The sequence below is a fragment of the Poecilia reticulata genome, linkage group LG2, assembly GCF_000633615.1.
Source record: "Poecilia reticulata strain Guanapo linkage group LG2, Guppy_female_1.0+MT, whole genome shotgun sequence".
Taxonomy (NCBI): domain Eukaryota; kingdom Metazoa; phylum Chordata; class Actinopteri; order Cyprinodontiformes; family Poeciliidae; genus Poecilia; species Poecilia reticulata.
The window spans coordinates 24933334-24959337 of NC_024332.1; the positions used below are offsets into that span (position 1 = coordinate 24933334).

At 40.0% G+C, this 26004-nt stretch overlaps 2 protein-coding genes across 11 annotated transcripts in view; one reads left to right on the forward strand and one right to left on the reverse strand.

Moving 5' to 3' along the window:
• The window catches only part of LOC103481467 (dehydrogenase/reductase SDR family member 13-like), a 21762-nt gene extending 19867 nt beyond the window's left edge, over positions 1 to 1895 (reverse strand). The window contains exons 1-2 of one of the 2 annotated variants that reach the window (XM_008436939.2): positions 1736 to 1895; positions 1538 to 1656 (exon numbers count right to left, since the gene is read on the reverse strand). In XM_008436939.2, coding sequence (XP_008435161.1) covers positions 1538 to 1656; positions 1736 to 1859 — 243 coding nt within the window. In that variant the 5' untranslated portion in view covers positions 1860 to 1895. The remainder of the gene's footprint in view (positions 1 to 1537; positions 1657 to 1735) is intronic. The other variant, XM_008436929.2, reaches the window with a different exon arrangement.
• Positions 1 to 26004, forward strand: part of htr2aa (5-hydroxytryptamine (serotonin) receptor 2A, genome duplicate a) — a 125844-nt gene that overhangs the window by 40874 nt on the left and 58966 nt on the right. The window contains exons 5-6 of one of the 9 annotated variants that reach the window (XR_536300.2): positions 14140 to 14235; positions 14817 to 19312. The exons of 6 other annotated variants lie outside the window; for them this stretch is intronic. Coding sequence is in view for 1 of the 3 variants with exons in the window: in XM_008436880.2 (XP_008435102.1) it covers positions 20705 to 21131 (427 nt within the window). In the remaining 2 variants the exon portion in view is untranslated. Of the gene's footprint in view, positions 1 to 14139; positions 14236 to 14816; positions 19313 to 19457; positions 21132 to 26004 lie in introns of those variants that run through there. 2 more of the 9 variants (XR_536298.2, XM_008436880.2) reach the window with 2 other exon arrangements.

Consider the following 26004-nt stretch of genomic DNA (forward strand, 5'->3'; position numbering starts at 1 on the left):
AGACCATACAATAAACAAAGAAAACTGCAAAAACAATAGAATCCATATCTACAAGGCGACAGGAGAAATACAAACATTACGATTCCTGTTAGGGACAGCTGGATTAGGTTTGAACAAACATGACATGTATGTTTTCCATTTCCAAAGTTGTTTRTGTCAGGTTAACCTCAAGACCTGAAGGGCAACGGGATCAAAGTGATCGATAAAAGTCTTTACATTCATTGAACTTTTGAGTGATCTACCTTGCCACTCACTTTTTTGTTCTTACATTTTCATTAGTCTTTGTCAAATGCTTGTGCTTGTCGGTGGATTAAGCAAGAAAYGACCACYATGTAGCTTACCTGGATGGAGGGAGTAGCAAGTGACCTTGGTTCCCTTCAGTCTCTTGGCCAGCTCGTAGGTGAAGAGAACRTTGCACAGCTTACTGTCTGCATAAAYTCTTTGGCCAGCCACAAACGACGTCCCAATCCTTAGATCTTTGTGGGTGTTCAGGCAGTCAAAATCTACTGTTCCCCAGTTGTGCGCTCCAGAGGACACATTCACCACTCTGCTCGRTCCGCACTCCTTCAGTCGGTCCAGCAACAGGTTAGTCAGCAGGAAATGACCGAGATGGTTGACRCCGAACGTCATCCCGAACCCGTCCTCGGTTCGACCAAATATGAACAGACCTAGAACGAAACACAGACTATTTTTGTCACCTATGGGTGAAAGTTGACAGTGTTTAACTATCCAGTTTTTGTATCCGTAGGAGACATAAATACTTTRGAGGAAYGTCAGACATGGTGAAAAATTACGTACATTGCAACATTGTATGATTCCTCACTAAATAACTTCTAGAATGATGAGACTGGTGAATGGTTAATAATTTCTCTATAGGAACTGTAACGTCGTAATTGAAGAGGTTGTCTGCAGAAAAATGTGGTGCTAGCTCTGTGAGCATTTCGTAAAACCAAACCAGCGGATGTGGGGAGGYACTGGGGATGTCTCCCAGATAGGAGGCTGATGTACACTGAACCATGAGGGTTACCCCCAAGGTGGACTGCGCCGTTGTATGAAAGGTGTGTACCGAAACCATGCCAATTGTTCTGATTCACATTAAGTTATGTCGAAGCCTTTAGGCTCCGTAGGACGAAAGGACTTTTTAAATATACTTTGTCTTCATGGGGGTTTCTGTCGACGAGTCGCATATCCAGTATCTCATCGAGGCAAGAACTCCTACCTGCATTGTTGATCAGGATGTCGAGTCTGGGTTCCGTCTTCAGGAAGTTCTCTGCAAAGCTGCGGACCGACTTAAAACTGGCCAGATCCAGCTGCATGAACACCACCTGATTACTGCCACTCTCCTGAAACAGACATTGAASACTGATCAGTCAACTGTTAAACTATAGGTCTATGTCTGTGAAATGTAGATTACCAAATAAATAAAGCATACAATCTTATTCAYTATAATATGAGACAGAACACAATCCTCAGTAGTGCCAGTGTCATACTATCTTTATTTCGGTGAGAAACAAAGACATGACCAGCAGACTCTCACCCTCTTGACGTCCTGCAGAGCAGCTTCTCCTCTCTGCTTGCTGCGACAGGCCAGGATCACTCTGGCTCCTCTTTTAGCCAGTTCTATKGCCGTGGTCTTCCCTATGCCAGTGTTGCTGCCTKCAGGTGGAAAATAATGAAAAGACATTGAAAAAAAGAAACGAAATAGAAACACCACCTATACTAAATCTTTACCCACCAGTCACTATCACAGTTTTGCCATGCAACTTTGCTTTGCTGGTGCAGCTCTTCCCCTTCACCGTCGTCTCATGGAAGATGTAAGCAGCTATGAAAAAGCCCACCAGCAGAACTATGGTGTACATTATTTCTGGCCTTTGAGCCTCACAGGAGACCAGATTGCCTGAGAAGGAAGTTGGAGCACTTTCAGTCTTTATACAAACCTTATTCAAACAAACACGCCCCTTTTGTGTATGGACTTGACTGTGTGCTTTTTTTAAAATTTTTTATCTGAGATAACAGTAGAGCAGGAAAATCCTTAGAGACAGTACAGCCTGTTTGAATTCTGCGGACAAAAAATCGGAGGACAAATGAGCTGGTAATAAATGTTTTTTAGGGTGCAGCTCGTTTTAATCTGAGGAATTTTGCCTTTATCTTTACAAATGTTAGTACGCACACACACACACGCACGCACACACACACACACACACAAACACACGTGTGACCTATGTACACAATTTGCAATACTTAACCACTACAGTCATAGGTTAGATAATGTTTCTGTCTGTCAAAGGTAAAAGCTTTGACAGACAGAAAACATAAACTGAGTGGTAGTTGTTGAAATTCCATTTCCACAAATGAAATTTAAAATAAAATTTGCATGTGAGAAATTTAATTTAACATTAAATACTATTATCTATAATTAATGACATTTTGGAGACGCGCCACTCTTCATTAGTGGATAAACCCATAAAAAATTACCCCGAGCTCAGACTGAATTGCCTTCATAGAACCAGTTAAATGCTGTAGTAAAGGTACCAGCAGCCCTTTTTTTCTTCTTTTTTTTTTCAAAAAAGGAATTACTGGAGCTTCTTTTTTTTTCAGTAATATGATTTTCAAACAACCTGCAGTACTTCTTGAGCAGTACAGACACCTTACCAATTTGTCCTGATTCTGTTGGTCTACGTTCCTACACTCATCTACGGTGACTAGCTCTGCGTAACGTGTCGTGGAAAATAAGAAGAAATAAGAAATTTATTAAAGCCTTGCAAGGTGAGAACAGAGATACAGAGTCAAGGAGTCTGTCAAGTCTGCTCTGACCAACAGTGAATCTGGCTTCCTTTTATAGGTTCTGGTCAGAGAAGAGAGATTTGATTGGACAATAGGTGTGAATCCCTGATTGTTATGTATCAGAGATTCTGTGGAGCCCAACACAGATGGTCTGGCCATTTGTCTATTGTTAAGGATCAGGGGTTGTTCTTTCATGCTAAAGAGGGCAGATAAGTTCTGGGTTGGGGAAGTAACACTTAGATAGTCTCCAGGATCAAGGAGCTCTCCTGCTGTTATATGGCACTGTAGAGGTCTATAGGACTGATGATGAGATCATGCAGACACATGGTCTCATCAGGCACAATCTAAAGCACACAAGGGGTGAGGAGCACATTATAAAATTTTCCATTACAAACGACCAAAAAAAAACCCCATATAGATTCTGTATCTGTTCCCCACTGAAGTCTTGCTTTATCAAGTCAGTCAAGTTTATTTGTATTGGACGTTTCAGCAACAAAGCAGTTTAAAGTGCTTTACATCATAAAAAGACAACAATACGAAGTCATAAAGGACACCAACTGAGAAAACCACTAACAAATGTTACATTTTGATGAGTGCCATCATCAAAATCATTATTACACATCAAATATGTTGGTTCATTTATTATGGTTCAAAAGCAACTCCAAACAGCTGGGTTATTAATCTGGATTTAAAGGAGCTCAGTGTTYCAGCTGTTTTACAGTTTTCTGGAAGTTTGTTCCAGATTTGTGGTGCATAGAAGCTGAATGCTGCTTCTCYRTSTTTGGTTCTGGTTCTGGGGATGCAGAGCAGATCCAGAACCAGAAGACCTCAGAGGTCTGGAAGTTACTTTGTAACTGTCTTTAGTGGCTCTGAAAGCGTTGGTATGTTTCAACCATGTTTTCCTCAATACTCTGTCTTTATGCGTTCACCTATTCATGGAGCGTCTAAARAATTACCACAGATCACTGTAAMCCCAGTGTAGTCGCTGCTTCGCTTTAACCAGGTTAGGAATATCTCCATCTGCACCACTAGCAGCACAGAGGACTCTGCAGTAGTTTAAAGTRCAGTCATAAAAGTCAGAGCAGTGCAGCAATCAGAGCGTTTGATTAAATGGTGTGAAAGCACGCTGGCCAACAAGAGTGACTCATTTCAGCACCCGACTTACTCCCTGAGGCCACTTCTGAGGCGGCCGACTGGATGTGTTGTTTTTTCAGCACCCCCTCCAAAGTAAAGCTGCTGCAGTAACAACCAATCAGGCTGCATTTAATGACTCAAGAAGTCAGTCCGGGTCGGGTTCATAAACTCCGGAGCAGAGTCACAGCAAAGGGAACACGCATCAACACAAACACAACAGCAGAATCTCCCACAATGTACAATGCAGACCAACATTTTACAACGTTTTGCTCCAAGTCTTGTTCTTGGTCAACACCTGGAATAGTTGCGTTATCATTTGTTCACTGTCTTGAGACTGAATGTGCACATCTGGACATAATAAATATGTTCTGTGCTTTACCAGGATCTATAACCCATAAAGAAGAGCCAAACTGGAAACACTGTGTGACAAACAAACTACGTACACCCTTCCTAGAGACGCATCGATCCGATAATTATATCTGTATCGGTTCTGATATTGAAAAAGATTCTAGATCAGGTACCAGTAACAATGTGCCACAAGGACAGATCTATTTAGTCTAATTCTATGCTTTGTGCTCTGAGCGACGTCATGCTTTATTATTTATTTTACGTCATATTTGGAATTCCTAATTGCACTTTCTGAACCATCTGGAAGGTTTGCTGCAGTTTATTTTTACATGTTTGACCAAAGTARTCGATCTTATTGTTTCAGTTTCTTTAYAATTTATTTTCTATTGGCTGTTTTACTCCTARTTGCACAGACTGAACAGATTAAAGTTGTTTTTACATGTTTGACCAAACTTGTGGAGCTACTGGTGTATTTAAATGTGCTGTACTGGTGCAGAGTTATCAGATAAATTTGAAATTCAGTACATTTATGTCTGCATTTTAAAAGTGAGATATTTCCAACTTTCATCAGTACTAGTGAAAGCTTATGTATGTATATGTTTGAGGTCTGTGTGTGATATTAACCTTGTTTTGGATTAGATATTAAATCACAAAGATATTAAACTTCTGTAAACAGTTTTTGTTTTAAAAAAGTAACTCRTAAAGTTGTTGGATGTATCTTTACGTTGTCGAAAAAGAAAGATTAAAATGCATCTTTAAAAGYAGAAAACTACATATCACTAATTCTTATGATTAGTGTACATATTGTGACAGAAGTACATACTGTATACGAGCAATTTTCCTGAGAAATATTCTACATGATGATATTTTAGGTTTTCCAGAGGCTTGCATCACTTCCTCCTCCRTCTGTGGAATGAATTGCCTTGTAACCACTATTTTGATACGACGGTCAGACGACTCATAAATTGGCAACGATGCTCTGTTTTGACAGTTTAATTAACTCAAACCGATGTAGCCCATCAGTCTCTGGAGTGTGAGTTTTTCATGTAAAATAATATAAACAATACAAGTGACTTCCTTTTAGCTGAGCTTCGTTTTAGTAGATAGTTTTAAACTGGTGAAACTGACATTTTTAAGGCTGAAACATCCAATCAAAGCTTGAATCTAAATTCTTTGTGGCAGACAGCTGCTTATTTAGAGGAAATGTTTGGTRAACACGTCTTTTTTTTCATTTGCTTCCAAAATACATGTAAAATGTCCTTGTAGGCTCCTGTAGCGTGTGTTATGCTGTCAGCGTTTCAACAAACCACTTTAATTAGACGAGAGCGAAGGGAACCGAATGCTCATGAATTTTTACTCGCACTCAGGGGAGAAGCTGTATGGCTTTGTTTMATTTTTATTATTACTTTTTAAAATAATTGCGATACGCAGCAGCAGTAATAACTCCCTAAACCAGGGGTCCCCAAACTTTTTCCTGTGAGGGCCACATAACTTTTCCCTTCTTTGGTCGGGGGCCGGAGTCAGTTTGTAACAGAAAAAGTGTGACGATTGCAGGAGTGCCTAAATGTAAGACTGGAAAGTGATGCAAAAATGTATTGTTTTCCAAAAAGCACAATCAAATAACCCTCTCTGGGTTCTTCACAGAAAAAATCCAGGAAAAATAACACTATTAATGAAATAAATACCGTATTTTCCAGACTATAAGCTGCAGATATCTCGGCCGTCTAGGTTTTCCACAACGATGTAGCAGTAGCAGAGGGGGGCGGACACCCAAAATTTGAGTCATAACAGGTCAATCGAATATCACATTTATTACGGTTGAAAAAGAAAATGTTGCCAAGTTTAGATTTAACTGAACTGATTACGGTAGTTTCCTTTGTGTCTGCTACTAGCATGTGCTAAATGAAAATGGGTGCTTCTTCCTTCTTCTTCTTTAGATTTCAACACCAGCTTGCATCCATTATTGTTGCACTACTGCCATCTATTGGATCCTAATATATATACCTCAAATTCTCATAATGATCAGAGTATTATTTAAAAAACGAAAAATCTTCTTTTTCCCCCTCAATGCTATTTAACTGATCAACAACATTCAAATTTTAATTCCCTATTAAAACCTAATTCCGTTTTAATGGGCGCTTTCTTCTTTGATTTCCAATTTTGACTTCCAATGATTCACTTCTTGCTAAAGAGCCCCCTGGTGGTTGAAGAAAAATTCACATATAAGCCGCACTGGGCTATAAGCTGCAAGGTTCAAAGCTTAGGAAAAAAGTAGCGGCTTATAGTCCGGAAAATACGGTATATGAAAAAAAATCTAAATGCTCTCTGGTATTGTTCAGGGGGCCGGACCAAATGTGGAGGCGGGCCGGATCCGGCCCGCGGGCCGTAGTTTGGGGACCACTGCCCTAAACCAATAACAAAAATAAATGTAAAAAAAAARAAARARAGAGAGATTATATTCTACYAACAATACAAATTACTAAAACAAAACATGTAAAATGTTAATAAACAAGAACAATGTTTTCACATTGTTTTCCACCGAAATATTCAGTTGAGTTTTCTCATCTGAAACAGATAAAATGAGTAGAAAAAACTTCCATTACTTTTAGGTGTCGTCCAAATTATTTGAGAGCTCCAAGAAGACGCTGTAAAACATTTGAGCTGCATTTCGTTCTTTCTCTTTGAGTCAAATAAATCTGGAGAGTTTTAGATTTTGAGCTCCAGTTTGACTTTGTGAAAGATAAACTTAAAGCAGTGAGTTGTGTTAACTTTTTATTAATTTGGCCGTATCTCAGAGAGTTGAATAAACTTCCTGAGGTTTTAAATTAGCACAAATAAAACCTGAAATACTAAAAAGGTGGGAGTGGGGACTAATATCCAGGCTGCTTAGCGGCAGGTTTATGTTTCTTACAGCAGGTTTATTATTGTTGGTCTGTTGAGAAAATAGTGATAGGGAATAGAAAGACCTTCCAAATACTCCACTGAGGACTTTTTTTAATGCTAAGCTAAAAAAGTTTGACAGTTGTGAACACCCAGGTTCTTAGCTTGTGAATGTGCAGCAAAAGGGGAGTGATCTATACTTTTAGTGCCAACTCAAACAAATCATGGAGTCAGACATTGTGGACATAAGACTGGAAAATCTTATGTCTTTAGTGTTAAATCTGATTTATGGGTTGTGGGATTAAACGCTGCTTTTGAAAACAGGCATTCTGTGAAGGTGTGGTTTAACTGTCAGGTAACCAGATGTGAGTCAACAGTTTGCAGGGCAACATTTTGCAAATTCATCTAAAATTGCCCCATTAGTGACTTTAATGGCCGTTTTAAACCATTAAACATGGGGGAAACCCGACAGTAAGTGGGTTATTTTAGATCAAAGATGCCGTTCAACGTCTGCTGGTTTGTCTGTTAATCCAGTTCTGTTTGTTACCATGTTGAAGTGTAAGAAGTCAGTGTGGGACGGTGGGTTTTTACRGCAATATGCCTTTAATCAGTCAATCAAGTTTATTGTGTAGCACATTTCAGCAACAAGGCARTTCAAAGTACTTTATGTCATAAAGACACGAACACAAAAAGTCACAAAGACATCATGCAGTCACCAATGTGACAACAGTACATTTTAAATGTTTTTTTACAAAAGGGTTTTTATAGTTTGCGCTATAAAAACTCAACTTTGCAATCTAATTTTTAAAAATGTTCCCGTCTAACAGAATCGTTTAATTTTCACAGAATAAATRCCACATTAAATGTGTAAAATGTTTTTAAATGACTCATCCAGGCTTCACAAAACCTGCTGTTTTGTTTTCACAGGGGTGTGTGAACACTTAAGATYCAACGTACCGGAAAGATTTCAGTTTTTTTTTTCGACAGATATTCTTTGCTTTTCATTAGTGTCTAGTCATGAAACTCTATTCCTTTAGAACTGACCGTAGTGAGAGCAACATCTACCTCCTAGGAGTTTAAGGAGACGGTGTTTAAACGGATGTGTCTGTGATGATGGTTTCCATTTGGGAGGGTTATTTCCTGACTGGAGAGCGGCTGTGCTTCCCAGTGACCCGTTTCGTCCAGGTCAGTTACTAATCAAAGGAAGGACAACACTCACGCCCAGACATTCACACTTAATGTGTTCTGAGTATTAGGGGTAGGAAGCAGCAGCTGGCCAAAATGTTACACTTTCCTACTAAAAAATATCATGCAAGGTGACCACAAAGTGAAGATAAGCAGACATGTTGCTGTGTATTTATCTAACTTATCTTTTAAATTAGATAAATGCACAGTCATAGGAGGATGATAAACTTGAGGCCTCTCAGTTAAAGCTGAAATATGTATTTCTTTTTACAACAAAAGGTTTTTTACACATTTGTTGTGAAACTGTCACTACTGTGACAGTATAAGATGAGACAGAAACAACCAATTAGAGCCAGGAGGAGAGTCTTAGTGCTGTCAATCACTTTGATATTTAACCTTGCTATGCTGCAGCTGGTTCACCACAACAGAACCTGCTACAAATGCTAAGGCCAGATGGAATTTGCGCTAATTATCACAGCACTGGTATTTGCTGACTAGTTTATCCTCTGATATGATGGCAGATAAATGGTTTTCCTGTARYTACAAGTTGTTTCTCCTCCATTAGCACATTTAGCAGCAATACAGAAGATTGATTGACCTCACTTCGTTAGAGTATACCATGAGAAAACAGGTCAAACCAAATGACAAAATCTAAACAAATTTACAAACTCATCAACATTACTAAACGGTCTACAAAAAAAACCAAAACATTTGATATCAGTGACGTCATACACCCATTTAAACAGAAAATGCTGGGTCGGCCCTTTATGAGTAGCTTTTCAGCAAGATATAAAAGCTTGTTTTACGTCAATAATTCCTTAATATTAATGAAAACGTTCTTGCTCCTTTGTCAGATAATTCCCCTCATCACAAGACATTTTTCGTATGTTGTAAGTTAAAGAATTTGCAAATGGAACTCGAACTTTTTCATCAATATTAAGGAATTATTGACTTAAAACAAGCTTCTATATCTTTCTGAAACATCACTTGGAAGTTAGTTTTGTCTTATTTCAAGTCTATGAAGATATTTGCAAGAAACTAGACCAAATAGTTGGTAAGATTTTGTGTTTTTGCAGTGCTAGTGAACGCCCCCCAGTACTGTAGGTTCCAGAAGTTACAGAATATTAGAGTTGCAAAAGCGGTTACTAACGCTGGAGCAAAAGGCACAACAGAAGACGTATAAATATCTTCAATAAACCTGAATGTCAGTGAGATTAAAATGCCTTTCCCTCAGCCAATAATAGCCTCTTCTTTSAAGAGATTTTAAGACGTTTATCTTTCACTYCGTCACTTGGATCTCCTGGTTCATGCAGACAAGCACTCTTATACAAAAGAAAACCTAAGTGGACCCATGTTCTATCTGCAGGAGKGCTGATGGAAGACGGTGAGGATCTAAAAATGTAGCATGAAAAGAGATGCTTCAAAATGTAGCAGGTTTAACAGAGACTCCTGATGTAGCTTGCAGAAAGCCAGATATGTCTCTAGTGTTCAAAGATTCAATAGCAAAATGCACATCATCAGCTCATCTCTGCTTTGATATGAAACAGAAAGTATTGTACAAGACAAACAGTGTCAAGATCTGACCTGAAACTGTCAAAGGTGGGGGGTGAAGGGAAGTTAAGGGAAGAGTCGCACTTCCCTTAGACGTAGATGTTCAAGAATCTGAAACAGTCTGATACCTCACATTATGTTTTAACGTTGCATTTTGCATATTTTTTGACAAAGGAAAAGCTGGTGCCTATCTCCTGGACAATAAACTCTACTGAACTSCAGGGGACGTTCAGGRCCTTAGAAATGAATTTTGTATCCATCCCCTGACTTATACTTTTCAGTAACCTTTTCTCTAGTTTGTTTGTAGTGTTCTCTTTGTCTTCGTGTTGCACTTATCAGGAATACTGATCAACCAGGGAATGGCCCTCTGCTTTGAGTCTGGCGCCACCCTCTGACTGGGACTATTATTATTGTTTTTGCCGGCATATACAGTTATGCTCACAGGTCTGGGCTGKCTCTAGCAGAACCTACTGGGGACGGATGGACAAATTTACATCAGACAGACTTTGTGGGGACAGACAAGTGGACCAGAAAATATGAATTAAGCTTTATTCTGACAATAAATTTAAAGGGGCAGCATTAAGGAAAATCAACTTTTTTCAGCTTTACACCATGTTATACTGTTATTCCCTCTTCAAAAACATAGCTGAACTGTTGCTTTGATTCTTCCATGCATGAAAAACCATTTGCTTTATTGCCTCCTAGAGCAGTCCTCTTCTGCAACTCCCCCACTCAGCTCCTTCAGACTAGCCAGCCACAATTARCAAACACTTGATGGTACTGAGCATCTGCTGAGCTCATTATAGGAGCTGCTTCTCAGTGAAATGTTGGTAAAAACATTGTTAAAGGATTTATAGAGGAGCCATGTTGTAACGACTTCCTGAAAGTGGAGTTTCAGAAAGAGCAAGAGTTTCTTAAAGAGACAGTGGTCCAATTTCAAGGCGTTAAATTAAGAARTAAAATTTATTTTAAGTCATATTTCATGTATACAGCATATTTTTAACAACTGAAGGTAACAATAGTTACTTTATTGTGCTATAAAATAGTGCTATAAAATATTGTTCTATAAAATAGTATTATGTGCTTTCCAAGAACATAGTACTGCCCCTTTAATGGAAACATGGCAATTTTGAAAAACTCATGTGTTTTGATGAAAACTTTTGGAGCTAGGATGGTGTGCTTTTTTGGCTGCATCAAAATTACTGCAATTTGCAAAACTGTAATGGAAGCACTACTTTGCACATCACAAATGTCATGCGATCAACAACCGGATAGAAAAGACGATGACAGGAAGCGGCAAAAAGATTGTTTTTCAGCGACTCATTGCATAAACAAACTGATTCACGTGTGATTTTTAATTGCATTTCTTTCTTAACGGAAACAATGCAGTTGCGAAATTTTGTTTTTCGACATTAGTGGGAAATCAACAAATTTTGACACGTTTGTAATGGAAATGCATCTAGTGAGAAGGAAAAAGCAGCAACTGAGGCCTCTGAAAATAAAACGGGAGTATCTACCTTGAAAACCAGACTTGAAACGCTCTCAGCTGCTCTCCCTTCGCCCTCTGTTGTCATAACTGTTGTGTTTCACTCTGCTGAACGTCTGGGGAGCTTTATTCTTGCAGAAGAGGCCAAAAGTCAAAGTGCATCAACTCTTTGTTTCGCCGTCTGTGTTTTTGTCTGCATGGACAGTTTTCTGGAGGATTGTGTTGTTTCTGTGTTACGGATAACGGCTGCTGTTTTCTTTTTCATTCTCAGTCCTTTCCCCCCCTCCTCTCATGTTGACTCAAAATACTTCTTTCTGCTGTCCATCTGTCACCAAAGTCTCGCATCATCTTTATTTTCTCTCTTATCTCTGTTGTGCTGCTCTCTAAATGCTAAACAAACTCTTTGCTCCAGCGTGCATCTGTCTGTCCTGGATATCTAACATACTTTTTTTTGCAATATGTTAGCGATGGGATCCTCTTATCGTCCCCAGACAACACAGAAGGAGCCCGGTGCCACCGTTTCTATATGGAAGTTAGATCTGTCAAATCCAAGTTTTTAACTTTGAATTGGATTTACGTTTTCACAGCAAAACCCCCCCAGTTTGCTAAAGCCAAATTTAATTATTCATTAAATATGCCTTCTAGAGACTTTTCATGGCACTGATTCCTGCTGTCGCTGCAAAACAGAGATGGACAGCAAACAAATGAGAGAAATGCAATGCGATGGAGTCGACAGTCAGTCAGCCAGAAAGAGAATGAAAGGGAGTAAATGATGGAAAGTGCAAGAGACACTTGAAGAGTCAGCAAGTGGACGAAGGCGACTGTAATTACCCCTTTGACTGAGAGGGAGCATAAGGGAGCGAAAAAGATGATGATTTAGACAGACTGGATGGAAAGTGAAGTCTGCCTCTGGGAGAGTCGCCAGAGGCTTTGATGTAGTTTTCGAGGAAAAGCATCTCGAGTGGATTGGAAATCATTTACATGGAGAGAGACAACAATGATGTTTTAATGCAGAGGGAAAAGTAAACTTTAAATACCGCTTCAAGTCACGATTAGTGAGGCAGTSGACTAATCTGTGAAGGGTTATTTAAATCCATGTCTGATTCCCCTAGTTTGCACCTACTGTTGTCAGTATCACACCTACTCAAACCTGCACTCCGGATTATTGTACACATAGACACAATAACTTACGAAGGATGAATTTGGAACAAAAGCTCAACGTTTTCCTTCTTTGATCAGCTCTACTTTTAAATGTACAATTGAGCCTGAATTGGATCATTCCCTACTGCCTCCTTAAGAGACGATCCATCCTGACTAAATGCCTAAACCACCTTATTGACTCCTTTCGATGCTGAGGCATAGTGACTGAGTAAATTTAGAGCTTTACTTTCTTCAATATTGCAAACAAGTGCAATGCTTGCTTTGCAACAGACAATATTTTAATTCATTAAATTGTTCTATGCTWTATCTTCTTGTCACTTGTAAATGAGACACTGAGAGACTTYAACTCCTCAGCTTAAAGCAAATATTGAGCCCCAACCCAGAGAGAGCAGTGCACTCTTTTCTAGTTTAGAGCCACAGTCTTACTCTTACATGAGCTGACTCTCATCCCAGTCACTTCACATCTACCATAAATCATTTTCCATAGCCTCACCAAATTGCTTCAACACCCCAGTATTGATCTCATTGCTGCTAAGTAGCTAAGGAACCTCCCATCCTCCCTGGCTTCCACCAGCTGGTGTCTTCCTTGCAGCCGYAATACACACCGATTTTCTTAAAGTCACAGCTCCTTAAAGCTGCATCTGCRATTGAAGTCCTCAATATGGCCAGTTTGGATTCCATGTATTCCTTTTTTTCTTGGAAGATGAGAGCAAATCTCCTGAAGTTGCAAGTTGAACCACTTTTTTGGTTTTCCAAGGCCTCTCTAGCAGTGAATCTATGAAATTATTTGCAAGTATCAGTTAACAACTCCGATCCTCTCTTCACTAGAGAGGCAGATACAGTTACAGGATTGACCATCCACTTCTGACCCAAGGTGGACTGGTACCAAGTACCAACCACCTTGTGTTCTAACATGGTATTTGTGTAGGACACACCATGCCTAGCACTGTTGCTCAGTAGCAAACCATCTCTCAGATTTAGTGGGATTGGGCCGTTCTTCCTAATCCCACTCCTCCTCTGGGTAGCACCATCATTCCCCACAAGGGTGTTGAAGTCCCCAAGTAGCAGAAAAATGGGGTGTCCTCGATGGCACCCCTTCCAKACCACCAATTACTGACAAAAGAAAACACATAGCCTGAACTACAGTTCAGTCCATAACCACAAAGAGTCAGAACCTTCCCTCTTGCAACTTGTAGTCCAAAAGAGATGACCCCTTGGCCCACCTGGGAGAACTCTGACACTAAGGTTCTTAGCTGGGTATTTGTCAGTATCCTCACACCCTTTCGTCACCCATTTGATGGACAAATAGGAAAAAGTAAAAACCAAATTTTGACCTTCTWGAAACAGCCTACCTAGTCCATCACCCTTGCCTATTTCACTTAACCCACAGCTCAAACTGTGCMCAGCATCTACTCGTTTCTCACATGAAGTTGGCCTCCTGTTGCCTTTTCAGGCTGCACCAAGTGAGCCTCAGGACTCTGTTTGACAACTAGATGTCCCCCTGGCTCCTGGCGGATGCCAGGTTTTCTTATTTTGGACAAATGTAATCTCTTTATAGGGGTCATGGTTCATCAAATTCTGAGTCACTCCTCATCTGTCTCTCCCCAAAGACCAGTTCACCAGGACACGCCACCATCTGCCAAAGTCCTGGACAACACAGCCCCTAAAGGATCACAGTGGCTTGCAAAGCCCTCCGTTGCATGAAGGTGATCATTCTAAGAAGGGCTATCTGCTTCCTAAATAGAATAAAATATGCAATTGTGACTTTGCTTTGAAGAGTAAAGAGTTAAACTTAAAAGGGAAATTGTTGCCAACCTCGCATCTGTCCTTTCACACAAAGGGAAGCAATTTTGAATCACAATGTACAAATGAGGCAAACATGGAAGACTATTAAGTAATTAGTTTTAATTCACCACATGTATGTGCCATTGTCAGAACTCAATTACCAACTAATGGGAAAATGAAGAATGCCCAAACGATGCCTATCAGAAGCAATTTTTACACAAAAACACAATGAGCCAACAAATCTCAAGCTCCATCTATGACAGGCTTTTCTTCTTTAAATGACTGTGTGATTGTTATTAAGAATGGCCTTTTCTTTAGCAATACTACAAAAAGAAAAACCATGATGAAAAAGATAAATTATGCCAGCGCACATCAAGTCCATTAAGTAGGCGTGAGTCATAGTGAGAGAAATCAGTAAAGCAGGGGGGGGGGAAGCATATGAGCCACACGGACACAGAGGGAAAATGTTTTTACAATTTTCATTTTGATTTTACTCCAACAGCATCTGCTTGGCGACTGATTCTACTTCACCCGAAGGAAATGAAAGGAAAACATCAGGAGCACCTAGCAACGAGGCGGAGAGCGACTTTACCTATCCATTTGGAGCCGAAACAACAGCTGCTGTTGCTTTCAATTAGTTGCCAGTACTATACATCCCTAACACAAAAAGGAAAGCGAATTTGAACAAAGACAAAAATGAACAAATAATGGCAGGTTGCTAAGCGCATTGGGGCAGGAGTGTATAAATTACCAGGTTGGAAACTCGCATTCAGAGCTGCCTCCCCGTTGCCACCCAACACAGGGTCTGTCAGAGAGCACACCTACGTGCACTGCAGTGTCCCCGCTCTGTTATCCTGGACACAGACCTATTAACGTCTCAACGCTCGGGGCTATTCTTTTTTGAATTTCCACCTGAACAAACACCGGAGTTTGAGTCAATAACGGCTCGACGTGTGTGACACTAAAACGGGCCAAGAAGACAAAAGTTTTCACAAACAATAAGTCTGCCTGTCACTAGCAACAGGACAGTAGGCTGCTTGACAGCTGAAGCAAAAATAAAACACTCCTGATCTGCTGTTCTCCCTGGGTTAAAAGTGGCTCATATTCTAACTATCTCGAATATGAGCCACTTTATATTGGCTCATATATTGGCTCATCTGAGTGTACATATACACTCAGATGAGCTGCCAGGAGGTTTAGTCCGAAAACAGCCAAAAGTAGAAACAGACTTCCTAAGTCTAGTCTCATAAAAAGTAATATAAATTTGTCTGAATGGGATAATTTTTTAAACCTTCTGCTACATTTGCATTGAGAGGAAAAATCAATGGAAAGACACAAGTACATAATGTTAAGAAGTATAGGTGAAGTTTTGTCAGTCAATACTTTTTTAATGCCTTAATTCAAACCCACCTCTTTCGTTTGGGCTTTGGGCCAGTAAACGTGATCACAAAGAAACGTTCTGGTTCAGCTACTTCTTCATTTAGTTTTCTTACGTCAGGTCAAGTTAGGTTTCGCTGTAGACCTGGGAACCTAAATGATAAAATGGTAAATGGCCTGTAGTTGTACAGTGCTTTATTAAGTCCAGAGAATCCCAAAGTGCTTTACACTACATTCATTCAGTCACCCATTCATGCACATATTCACATCCTGATGGTAAATCACATAAAGTAATGTGCTCTGTTGGGAAGGGAATGCTTCAGAGGTTTTTATGTTGTTTTCTTCAGTAGTTCTTGCTGCAGCACCACCACAGGCGAGGAGGTCAACAGGTTTTTTAGTTGGTTTGGATGGTTTGACACAGAGCAGTGTGAAAGTGAACCGCACCAGCTGAAAATATAACCAGTGTTGCAGTTTTGGTTCTCAGTTGAACCAGACTATTAGGTGTGAAAACACTCTAAGTAAACGACTGATCATTCCAAAGTGAAAACAGTTCAGCTGGAATGTTTTAGAGACTGAAGTTGTTTTTAGATAGAAATCTGCTTTGGACCGGTTCCATCTCTGTCTAGTTATCAGCCTCAACCTCTGGGACCAACTAACCTGGATTTATGCTGAATGAAAATGCCAAAAAGAGTTACATTCTGCATTGTGAATATTACAAACTAAACTAAAAAGTAATATTACTACTGTAAATGCACGGATGCATTTTTCCTTCAGATGGAAGGACCCTGTAAAGGAAAGAGCAGCTCACTTGTGGTCTGTAAACAAACCCCACCCACAATTTAAAAATGAACATGAACTCCTCATGTAAAGTGGAGAAGTGCTTCATGATGACTAAGATGTTCAGTTGTGTGTGAGAGCGTTATTAAAATTTTACCTGCATCACGGCTTTCCTGACTTACAGACTGCACGGCGCGACTTCTCTGAAATCAACGGGGATTATTAATATAAGCCTTAAAAGACGACTTTAAAGAAACAGAATTTTTTTTTTTCCTAAGAGGATTTAGTAAAAATAAAAGATACAAACAGTTGCCTCAAAAGCTGACAGACAGACACAAAGGGAGGATGAGCTGACTTTCGCCATCCACCTGCAACACATTTTTAGGTCTGTGATTTAAAATCTGCAATGCAAACAGTGTGGGCCGATCTAGCTAAAATATGCATAGAAACGTGAGAGGGAACACAATTATTTTATGATCAATTTGACTATAGTCACACACTGGAGACCAAAACCCGCTGCAGTGCTGACACATCTGACCAATCAACACGTTTTTTGCTGGAACTGAGCAAACAGCGAGGAGGATCGTTAGCATAATTTATTGTGTTTATGTTTTACAACACTGCGATAAAACAAGATGGACACCAGTGGGTGGTGAATAAATATTAATTACATAAAGATGATAAAAGGGACACAAAAGGTGAAGAGTACAAATGTGCTGTATGTTTTACATGGCATCTCTAATTTTAGGTAACTCTTCTTTTTTTTTTTACAATGTACTTTGCTGAAATTTCAGAAGCTATTTGTTTTTTTCAATTAAGGAGACATGAGTCGCTCATTTGTTGCTCCGTGACTACCAGAACATGTCTTCTCTTTAGATTAGGATGGATGTCCTCTTTATCACTTTGACTTTGCTACAGTTGTTACTACACCTGTCAATCAGTTATTTCCGTTGGCATGATTTATTGTCTCTTTTTTTTCTGTCTCTTTTTTACCAAAAACTGGATGATGAAAGTCTTCAGTTTGGTGCCTTGGTCTCAACTATCCCATTTTTGAATGACAACTATGTTTACAAAGATTTCGAAAGTCATTTTATTTCTTGTTTTGTTTATTTATCTTGTATATTTAAATGTCTTTCAGTACCAGTGTTAAATGTTTATTAGAATTTAAAGTTTACTGATGTCTTGGAATGTTCTCTTGCATTATTGTTTTGACATTACTATTATATTACTTAAAAATGGTCTCTAAACAACATTATCGTGTATGGCAATAACTTCTGGAACAATTTATCGTCCAGCAAAATTTGTTATCATGACAGGCCTAGTTGTTATAATGTCAGAACTTCTGAATCAGGTACACAACAGAAGCCATGTCTATAATTCCCAATCACAGCATTATCTGGCTGCTGGTGGGAGTGGCACCAATACATTTATTTTTCTTCCTGGAGAAATCTAAATCCAGCGGAAACATAAATAGATCCGAGGCAGACAGTTTATGTGAGAAAACCCTCCATCTTGCCAGAGTTGAGGCTGTTCTGGAGAGAGCAAATGGAATAAATTCTTCCGAGAAGTCTGTGCAAGACTGGTCAGAACTTACTGGAAACATTACAACCAGCAGACACCACATATTGAGAGCAAATGTGTGCAATCTCTCTCCTGAATGATATGCAGTACTGCAGTATACTGGCTCTTAATTCCTTATCTGTTTTTATACCTGAAAGTGGCATTTCTCTCCGTCATGCTTTAATAAAAGCTATCCATTCTCTTCTGCTTAACTGAAACTTGGGGTAATAGGTAACAGAAGGATATCTAGGCATATAGTACCTTCACAGTAACACTAACCAGCTCATTATGGGGGACAGAAACCTGTTACCAGGGCAGAAGGGATGCAGTCCCACCAGTATATCCTACGTCGTACACACAAAACATCTAAAGGAAAATGCCCAGGAGGCATCCTGATCTGATGGCTAAACCACCTAAACTAACTCCTGTTGAGGCTTAGAAGCTCCTGCTTCCATCAGAGGATTGAGATTTCATCCTATCTTAAACAGAGCCAAGCCCATGTCCACCACTGGTATCTGAGATCTCATTCTTTTTGGTCATCTCATTAACCTTGGTCAGGGTTGGCAAGGTAAACAGGCTGGTAAATTGAGACCTTTGATCTCAATGTGTTTTTACTGTCTGTTTTGGCAGCCGCTATGGAGCACTACACACCTTTGAGTCCATGACAAATTTTCCCCTAGGGAACGACAAAGTATATGATCTTCTATTCAATGCCTGCAGTGCTGCAGATGAACACCAGTCCATTGGTCCATCTTCCCCTTCTTTCTGCCATCACCCATGAACAACATTTTCCCGTAAGGCAAAGACTACATAGAGGGGAGCAATCAACATTTTTCCAGCAGTTAACCATGACTTCAGACATCATCTGCAAAAATCGAAGATAAGAGCCTGGGTTTCCCTGACCAGAAACCATGAATACACCTTGAGATAATGTCTACACCCGAAACAAATCTGGTATAAGGGGCAGCTTCTGTTCGACCATGCTGGACCCTTCGGTTCTTCATCAGTCATAGCAACAACTTCCTTTACTGCTGGTAAATTCAGAAATCACTTTTGTTTCTATTTAGCCTGTCACATAACATCCCCCTCAAAAAAATGCTTAGAAGTTTGAGGTTGTACCATTACAAAACATGAGATATTCAAGAGGTGCCAATACTTGCAAGGCACAGTTTTAGTATCCAAGTCTGGCCATGTCAGTAAAGCCCGTTGACCTAAGAGGGAACAAATCGAATTCATTTACATACTGGACACGATGAGGGAAAGGGGGTTGGGGGGTGGCACAATAGGAGAGAGAACAAGACACATCAGAGAGAATGAGGGCCAGCCAATACAATGCAAGGGAAAGACACCCTGGTAGAGAGAGAGAGAGAGAGAGAGAGAGAGAGAGAGAGAGAGAGAGAAAGAGAGGGAGCGAGTGAAAGACTCAGAGAGAGAGAGAGAAAGGAGATCCCCGCTGAGAGGAAGAGAGGCTGCATGTGGAAAGCTGAGAGCAGAGCAAAAGCGGAGACGCATTCAGCTCTTGGCCACCACGGAAGACGACTAACAACTTGCCGACTAACAACACTCTTCTGGAGAATCGAGAGCTCTTCAGTCAGCCGCGTGGTTCTCTACCTTCTTCCTCCACTTCTTTGAAATTGTTTTAGGAAAGTGACGAGACATGGGAATGTGCCACGTGGGAAACATGAAGGTTCGCGCAGGAACGTTCAGGTTGTTGGCGGACGTGGATGGAGAGTGAGAGTGACTGACATTTTCCACTGAGGTATGGATCTGGAAATGAGTAGGAAAAACATGGAATACTTCAGATTTCTTGGAGGGCTGACATTGATTCTGGTTAAAAAGAAGCAGTGAAATGTTTTGTTCTTCTTAAGGGAGAAGGGAAAGTTAGTGACACATGGACAATGCCATGTTGAATGTAATCATGACCACCGTCCATCCCCGTCAGCTGCCCTTGCCATCTCACAGGTGTGGGGACAAGTTGGGGTAAGGAAGCTTTTTAGGAAATTCCACCCAGCTTTTTAAGATAAAGTTATTTTCTCCAAAGTGCAGATTTTGTCCTCAGGAACCACCATATTTGCCGGAAAAATTCTGTCAAGACAGAAAATTCCAATTTATAAGAACACACAGCTAATATTTTTAACATGAGCTCTGCTTTGACAAGCTCAGACTTAAAGGATGTGAAACCTGCGACTTCCGTTCAAACACCTTCCATAAGGTTATTTTTTTTCTTCTCTCTTTTTCATGAAGACATTAGTCCCAGGTTTGGATTTGGTTATTTTCAGTACCTGAAGCACTTCTGTCTCGTTTGTTTTTTTGCTCATTTTTCCAGACCCTTGAGACACACGGTGATGGTATCACCCAAGCAATTAAATTTTTACGCATGCCCTATTGTCCTTTAAGATCAAACAGCTGCTCTTTTCTGTCGCTCTCAATTCAGCTGTCTGCTATTTTTATTTCCCTCTGTGGAGGATCATCTGTTGATCCTGACAGACATTTCAAGGCTTCGGTTCCCTCGGAGGTGCTGGAATACCCAACACACAACACATATTGAAGGGTACTTCATAAATCAAGAGACGCTTGGCGATGCTTTACGGTATTTTACAAGAAAATGCTTCTTCAAGTTTGAATTCCCTTACTCCAGTCTGGGCTGTTCATCTTTAGAGGCACTGGGGTGAGACTATGAACCTGCGTGACGGCAACATGTCCGAGTTGATCTCTAACACCATCAGGACCTTCAGTGCTCTGGAGTCTAACCCATGGCCTTCGCCTTTGCCTGATAACTTGACACACTTCAGGTGTCAGGGAAGCAACCTCGCCCGCAATGGCATCGAGACGCAGGTGGCAAACTGGTCCCAGCACGGTGGCGTGGCGGACTTCGGAGCTCGCTGCATTCACGCCGAGTCGCGGGTGGAGAAGAACTGGCCGGCGCTTCTGATTTTGGTCGCCATCGCCGTCACGGTCATGGGCAACATCCTGGTAATCCTGGCGGTTTCCCTGGAGAAAAAGCTGCAGAACGCCACTAACTACTTCTTGATGTCACTGGCAGTGGCTGATATGCTCCTCGGCATCTTGGTGATGCCGGTCTCCATGGTGACCATTCTCTACGGTAAGGCGCGCATGTCACTCACATTGGGCTTTTATTAAGTTGACATTTGGTGTGTTGCTGACTCCGCTCCAATGTGCTTCCCACAGCCTTTGGATGGAATGTCTTTAGGACTAAACAGACTACACCTGTCTGCATGCTGAACCCTTCAGTCCCTCTTTTCTGGTTAAAATCACCCTCTCTGGGTTTAGGTTTACCTCTAACCCTGTGTTTGGAAGTGTAGTAAATAAAATGAGGAAAAAAGGCTTTAGAAAGCATGCCTGGCTGGCTCTGTGGTGGTGGTGGAGGACAGATGGAGAGCAGCAGTGATGGAGGTGGTCAGCCCTGTTGTTGACAGTGATGTGTTTATTTGGAGTTCCGCTTCAACAGAAAAAGAAAGTGGCACAACTTGCCTCCGCAGAGAGATGAATGAAAAGGCTCACAGGGCCATGTTTCTGTCACACAGACAAACTCCTACAGGTAGACTCTGTTAATACTGCATGTAGTTATATAAGCAGTCAGAGCTGCAGTGCCTGGTAAAAGTATTCACACCCCTCGAATGTCTGATCTTCTTTCTTCATCAAATTTGAATGTATTTTATCAAGATTTCACGTGACAGATGATCAGTGGAGCATAACTACTGCAATGCATTTCTATTGACCTTAAATTTGGAATTACGAAAAAAAATTCAACTAATGGAAACAAGGCAATTTCGAACAAAAGTTTTGTGTAAAGTTTTGCACATGGATGATGTGTTTTTTCGGCTGTATCGAATTTGGTGTATTTTGCAGATTTTCATATCGTGTCACGTGACCAATAACCGGATGTTACTACTGGTGGAAACGCTGAAGAAGACGACAGGAAGCAGAAGGAGGGAGGTGGCGCGGCATGATTTTTAATGACTTATCGCATGAACAAACTAATTTTAATTACGTTTGCTACTTATTGGAWGTAACACAATTGCAAAATTGTGTTGKTGTTTTTTGACAACTTTGTAATGAAAACACAGATTTCCAAAAATGAGCACGGTCTACTTTACTCTGTTTAGTCTGRTAACTTAAATTAAAGTTGTAGTTCCAGAAATCAATCCCTGCTCTAACTTTTGTAAATGCTCATGTCCATGTCTTGTTACAAAGCTAGACTTTCTGTATTTGAGAAAGTGAAGGGGTGTAAAAATGTTTGTATGTTGTATCATAATTAAAACAGTGAAGCCAGGGGTAATGATGTCACTCTGGCTATGTCTTTTTTCCATATACCTATATCACCAGATTCCCTGTACATGTAGACTTCACTGCAAAACACACAAAAAACACCCAAATCTAAACCATCCTGTCCTAGATGGATCAGGTTTTACTATCAGATCAGATTTCAGGTGTGATGTTGTTCTTTTTTTGCATGTGAAGAACAAATAATTCCCCGTTGAAAAGGTGACGCCGCAGTCTGCCATTTCACAACCTGCTTCACTTTCTTCACATCTCAGAAATACAAATATAACATGGCGTATCTGACACCAACACCAGTGATTAGTGTGAGTTAGACGGAGAGACATTTCTAGAAGGTGGTGATGAGAGCGACTTGGTGGCTGCTTGCAAGAAGGTGAACTGAAAATGTCAGGAAGACGATGGGCTACATTCTTAAAATGCTGGCTAAAATATCCTCATCATTTATGTGAACTTTTTCTTTTACAGTTTTTTTCATGAGTCCTTCAGATGTCATAATTTGACAATGCTACCTGACTACTTCAATTGGAATGCAAGGTTAGACCTGTGAGTACTGGCAGGAGGCAAAACGTTGAAATAACGCAACATTTTAGAAACAGACTGCCTAATTGTTTACGCAAGGGGCATCCACATGGAAAATCAGGTTGGGAATTGTCGCAGTTTGAATCCCCCAAAATTGGACTTTCTTTCTTAAAATGCAGTATTGTAATGTATTTAAATTACAGAAGGTTTCTCTGGGCTTTATTCTGGAATAACCTCCTGCTGTCTCAGTCTGGTGGTTGACAGCTGTCATTCTGAGCAGGATGGTGTCAGAGATCAGAACTGGCATCGTTTCACCAGAGACGTGTCGTTAGATATGTCTTTAAAATCTGTCACTCGAAGCCTGGTTTTTAGGTTTTCAGATGAGAAAGAATAAAGAAGGCTTAATGTTGCAATGTAATCAATTATTAAAGGTAAAGTTTGATGTATACTTTGCTGTATCCCTTTTTTGTGATGATTACTAAAAGAATATATCTTCTAGAAGGATCAGTTATGTTTTGCTGGGATAGACTCGTCCACTGTTTGGTTTGACTTTGACTTTCTCGGTTTTGTCCTCAACTATCCAAAAGGCTTTGCTGAACCAAAACGTGGTGGAAACRGCAGAAAACAAAAAGATTAACCAAAAGAAAAAACGAGTTGTTTTAATATCCACATAAAATGTGAAACTCTGTATATCTATGTGCTTTCGTTTTTGTTTCTGATCAGTTTGTCAGCAGTGAACATTATGTAAATACCTTTCAAAGAGGCTATTTAAATGTCAAGGTTAGAGTGTTTAAATGTTTATTGATCTCTCAGGATGTGTYCTTACATTATTATGCAATTGCCCTTATGTTTGAAAATGGTCTCAAAGTAACAATATTATCGTTTATCACRATATCTTCTGGAACAACTTATCACGTTATCGTGGCGGGACTAGCTTCRATTCGGTTTAGTTACTATCAACAAATAAAGTTCAGATCGAACCGTCTCTGATTTCAATTAATAAATATAAGCCTTAACATAATAATCCATCTGTGTGTTGAAGGAAGCAGTCTGGTTACAACTTATGAAGCTCATTTTCTTTACCAACAATTTTGCTTTTTCATTTAAAAAAGAGGCAGAACTCTATCAGTATTTGACTAAAGAAGGACATTTTCTGTGGGGGGGAAACAGTTTCTCTGCACCTGGTCTCATCATCCGTCCATGACATTCAGACAAACGTAACGTCCAGAACCTTTGGTCCGCCCCCTTCTCCCCTGTGAACCTCGCTGTCATCCCCCACAGATCCAGGTGGCTAAGGATTAGCTGCCGCCACCGCTGTTTTYCTCTTCCGTTTCTCATCTCGTCTCTTGATCTGCCACTCTCCCAYCACACAAGTTGAAGCACACACACGCGCGCACACACACACGCACGCATACCTACTCAAATGCATTCTTCATTGTTGCCCTTTTACCAGCGGGGCCTTATCTCCTCCATGTCTCAGGATTCCGCTGCTCATGCAGGAAACCTTTAAAAACCCAAACAAAAAATTCATTTACATGAGAAGGAGAGCGGTAAATGAGCAAAGAAAAAGGAAAAAAATGCAGGAGTGCTTTCAGCAGGACGACCTCCAGCGCTTCAGAAGTCACTTTTCCCCCCCTGGCTCTTAATGAGATGACAGAAGGACTAATTAGCCATGCTAATTCAAGACAAACAGCGCTGTAATTATTTTTTAATGTTCCTACACAGCCTCAGATTTGTTTACTGATTCAGGGAGCAAACGCAACATTGTTTTTAAGTGTCAGGCCACGCTGATTATTGAGGCAGAGAGACGATCTTACAAATTCAGATCATGGGTCTGAGGTCAAAATGATGATTGGGAAGAGTTATTAATGAGGCCACAGATTAGATTATTACTGGGGTCATCACTGACGTTTAGGRAGGCCCTGTTATTTTCATAAAATATAGAAAGATCAAACACACAGTGAACATTTTCACTTTAGTCAAATCCTCAACGCKGCAGTTGCAGGTTSGATTCCTGGCCTGGTGACCTTTGTTACATATCTTCTCTCTCTCATTACCTACTTTCCTGTCTGAGGGCTTTCAAATAAAGGCCAGTAGAGCAAAAAAAAAAAAACCTGTAAAGAAAGGAGACAGAATTTTTTAAAAACGGGAATTATTTTCAGATGAGATCTGTTCTTTTTAGAACAAAATTACCTTTTGAAAAATAACCTGTGAGCAGGTATTAAGTACACTTTTMATTTAGCACACACTTCTGTATTGAATGTTGTTTTATTGGTCTGGTGTGAGGTTCARATTTGAAGTATTTTCATTGCCTGTAAGCAGAAAATCATCATAATTAACAGAAATAAAGGCTGTAAAATTTTTATTTATATAACGTGTTTCATTCAGTGATAACATTTCTGAAATAAATWGATTTTTCTGTAATATTCTAATTTATTAATTAGTTCTGTATGTGTGAAAAAACAACAATGTGCACCATCCTGAACACTACATCGCAGCATAGTGGTGGCAGCATCATAGTGAGGGGATTATTTTAATGATCTGATCGAAGTCCTCAGTAATGTTTAATAATTTAATAAAATAATACTTTGAAGTATCAATGCAGAGCYGACTGGCTGTGAAATAATTCAACTTAATGACTGAAAACAGGAAGGAATAACATTCTTGAYACGTTATTGGTTAAAAGAATCCTTTAGTCTTTTAAGACGTTAAAAGGTTTAACAAACTGATATCGTTTCCAGGCCATGCTGATTACACAAAGTGAATGTAGGGACTCGGCCGTCGTCTCTGTTTACAAAGATCAATCTGATGAACCAAAACCCGACTGCTTAAAGCCACGTTTTTAAATTATTCATAATTGTGGAACAAAGTGTGTCTCACATTTTGTAAGTGTGAAGTGATTTTGAGAGTTTTTTTCTATCTGCTTATTTTTACTGAGCTGATCCATTATTCCCTGTAAAGATCATCTTTGGACCAGAAGTGCTTTGTTATCCTCTCGCAGCTTCGTTTCCATTAACCATAAAATTGGACAATTTTACATTTCAAAAGTAAATTTGCTCAATGGAAATGTGTCAGTTTCTGGTTTTTGGCTCTGGGATGACATGTCGTTTTGAACGTGGTTTATTTTGTAAAAGTGCAATGGAAACACTTTTTTT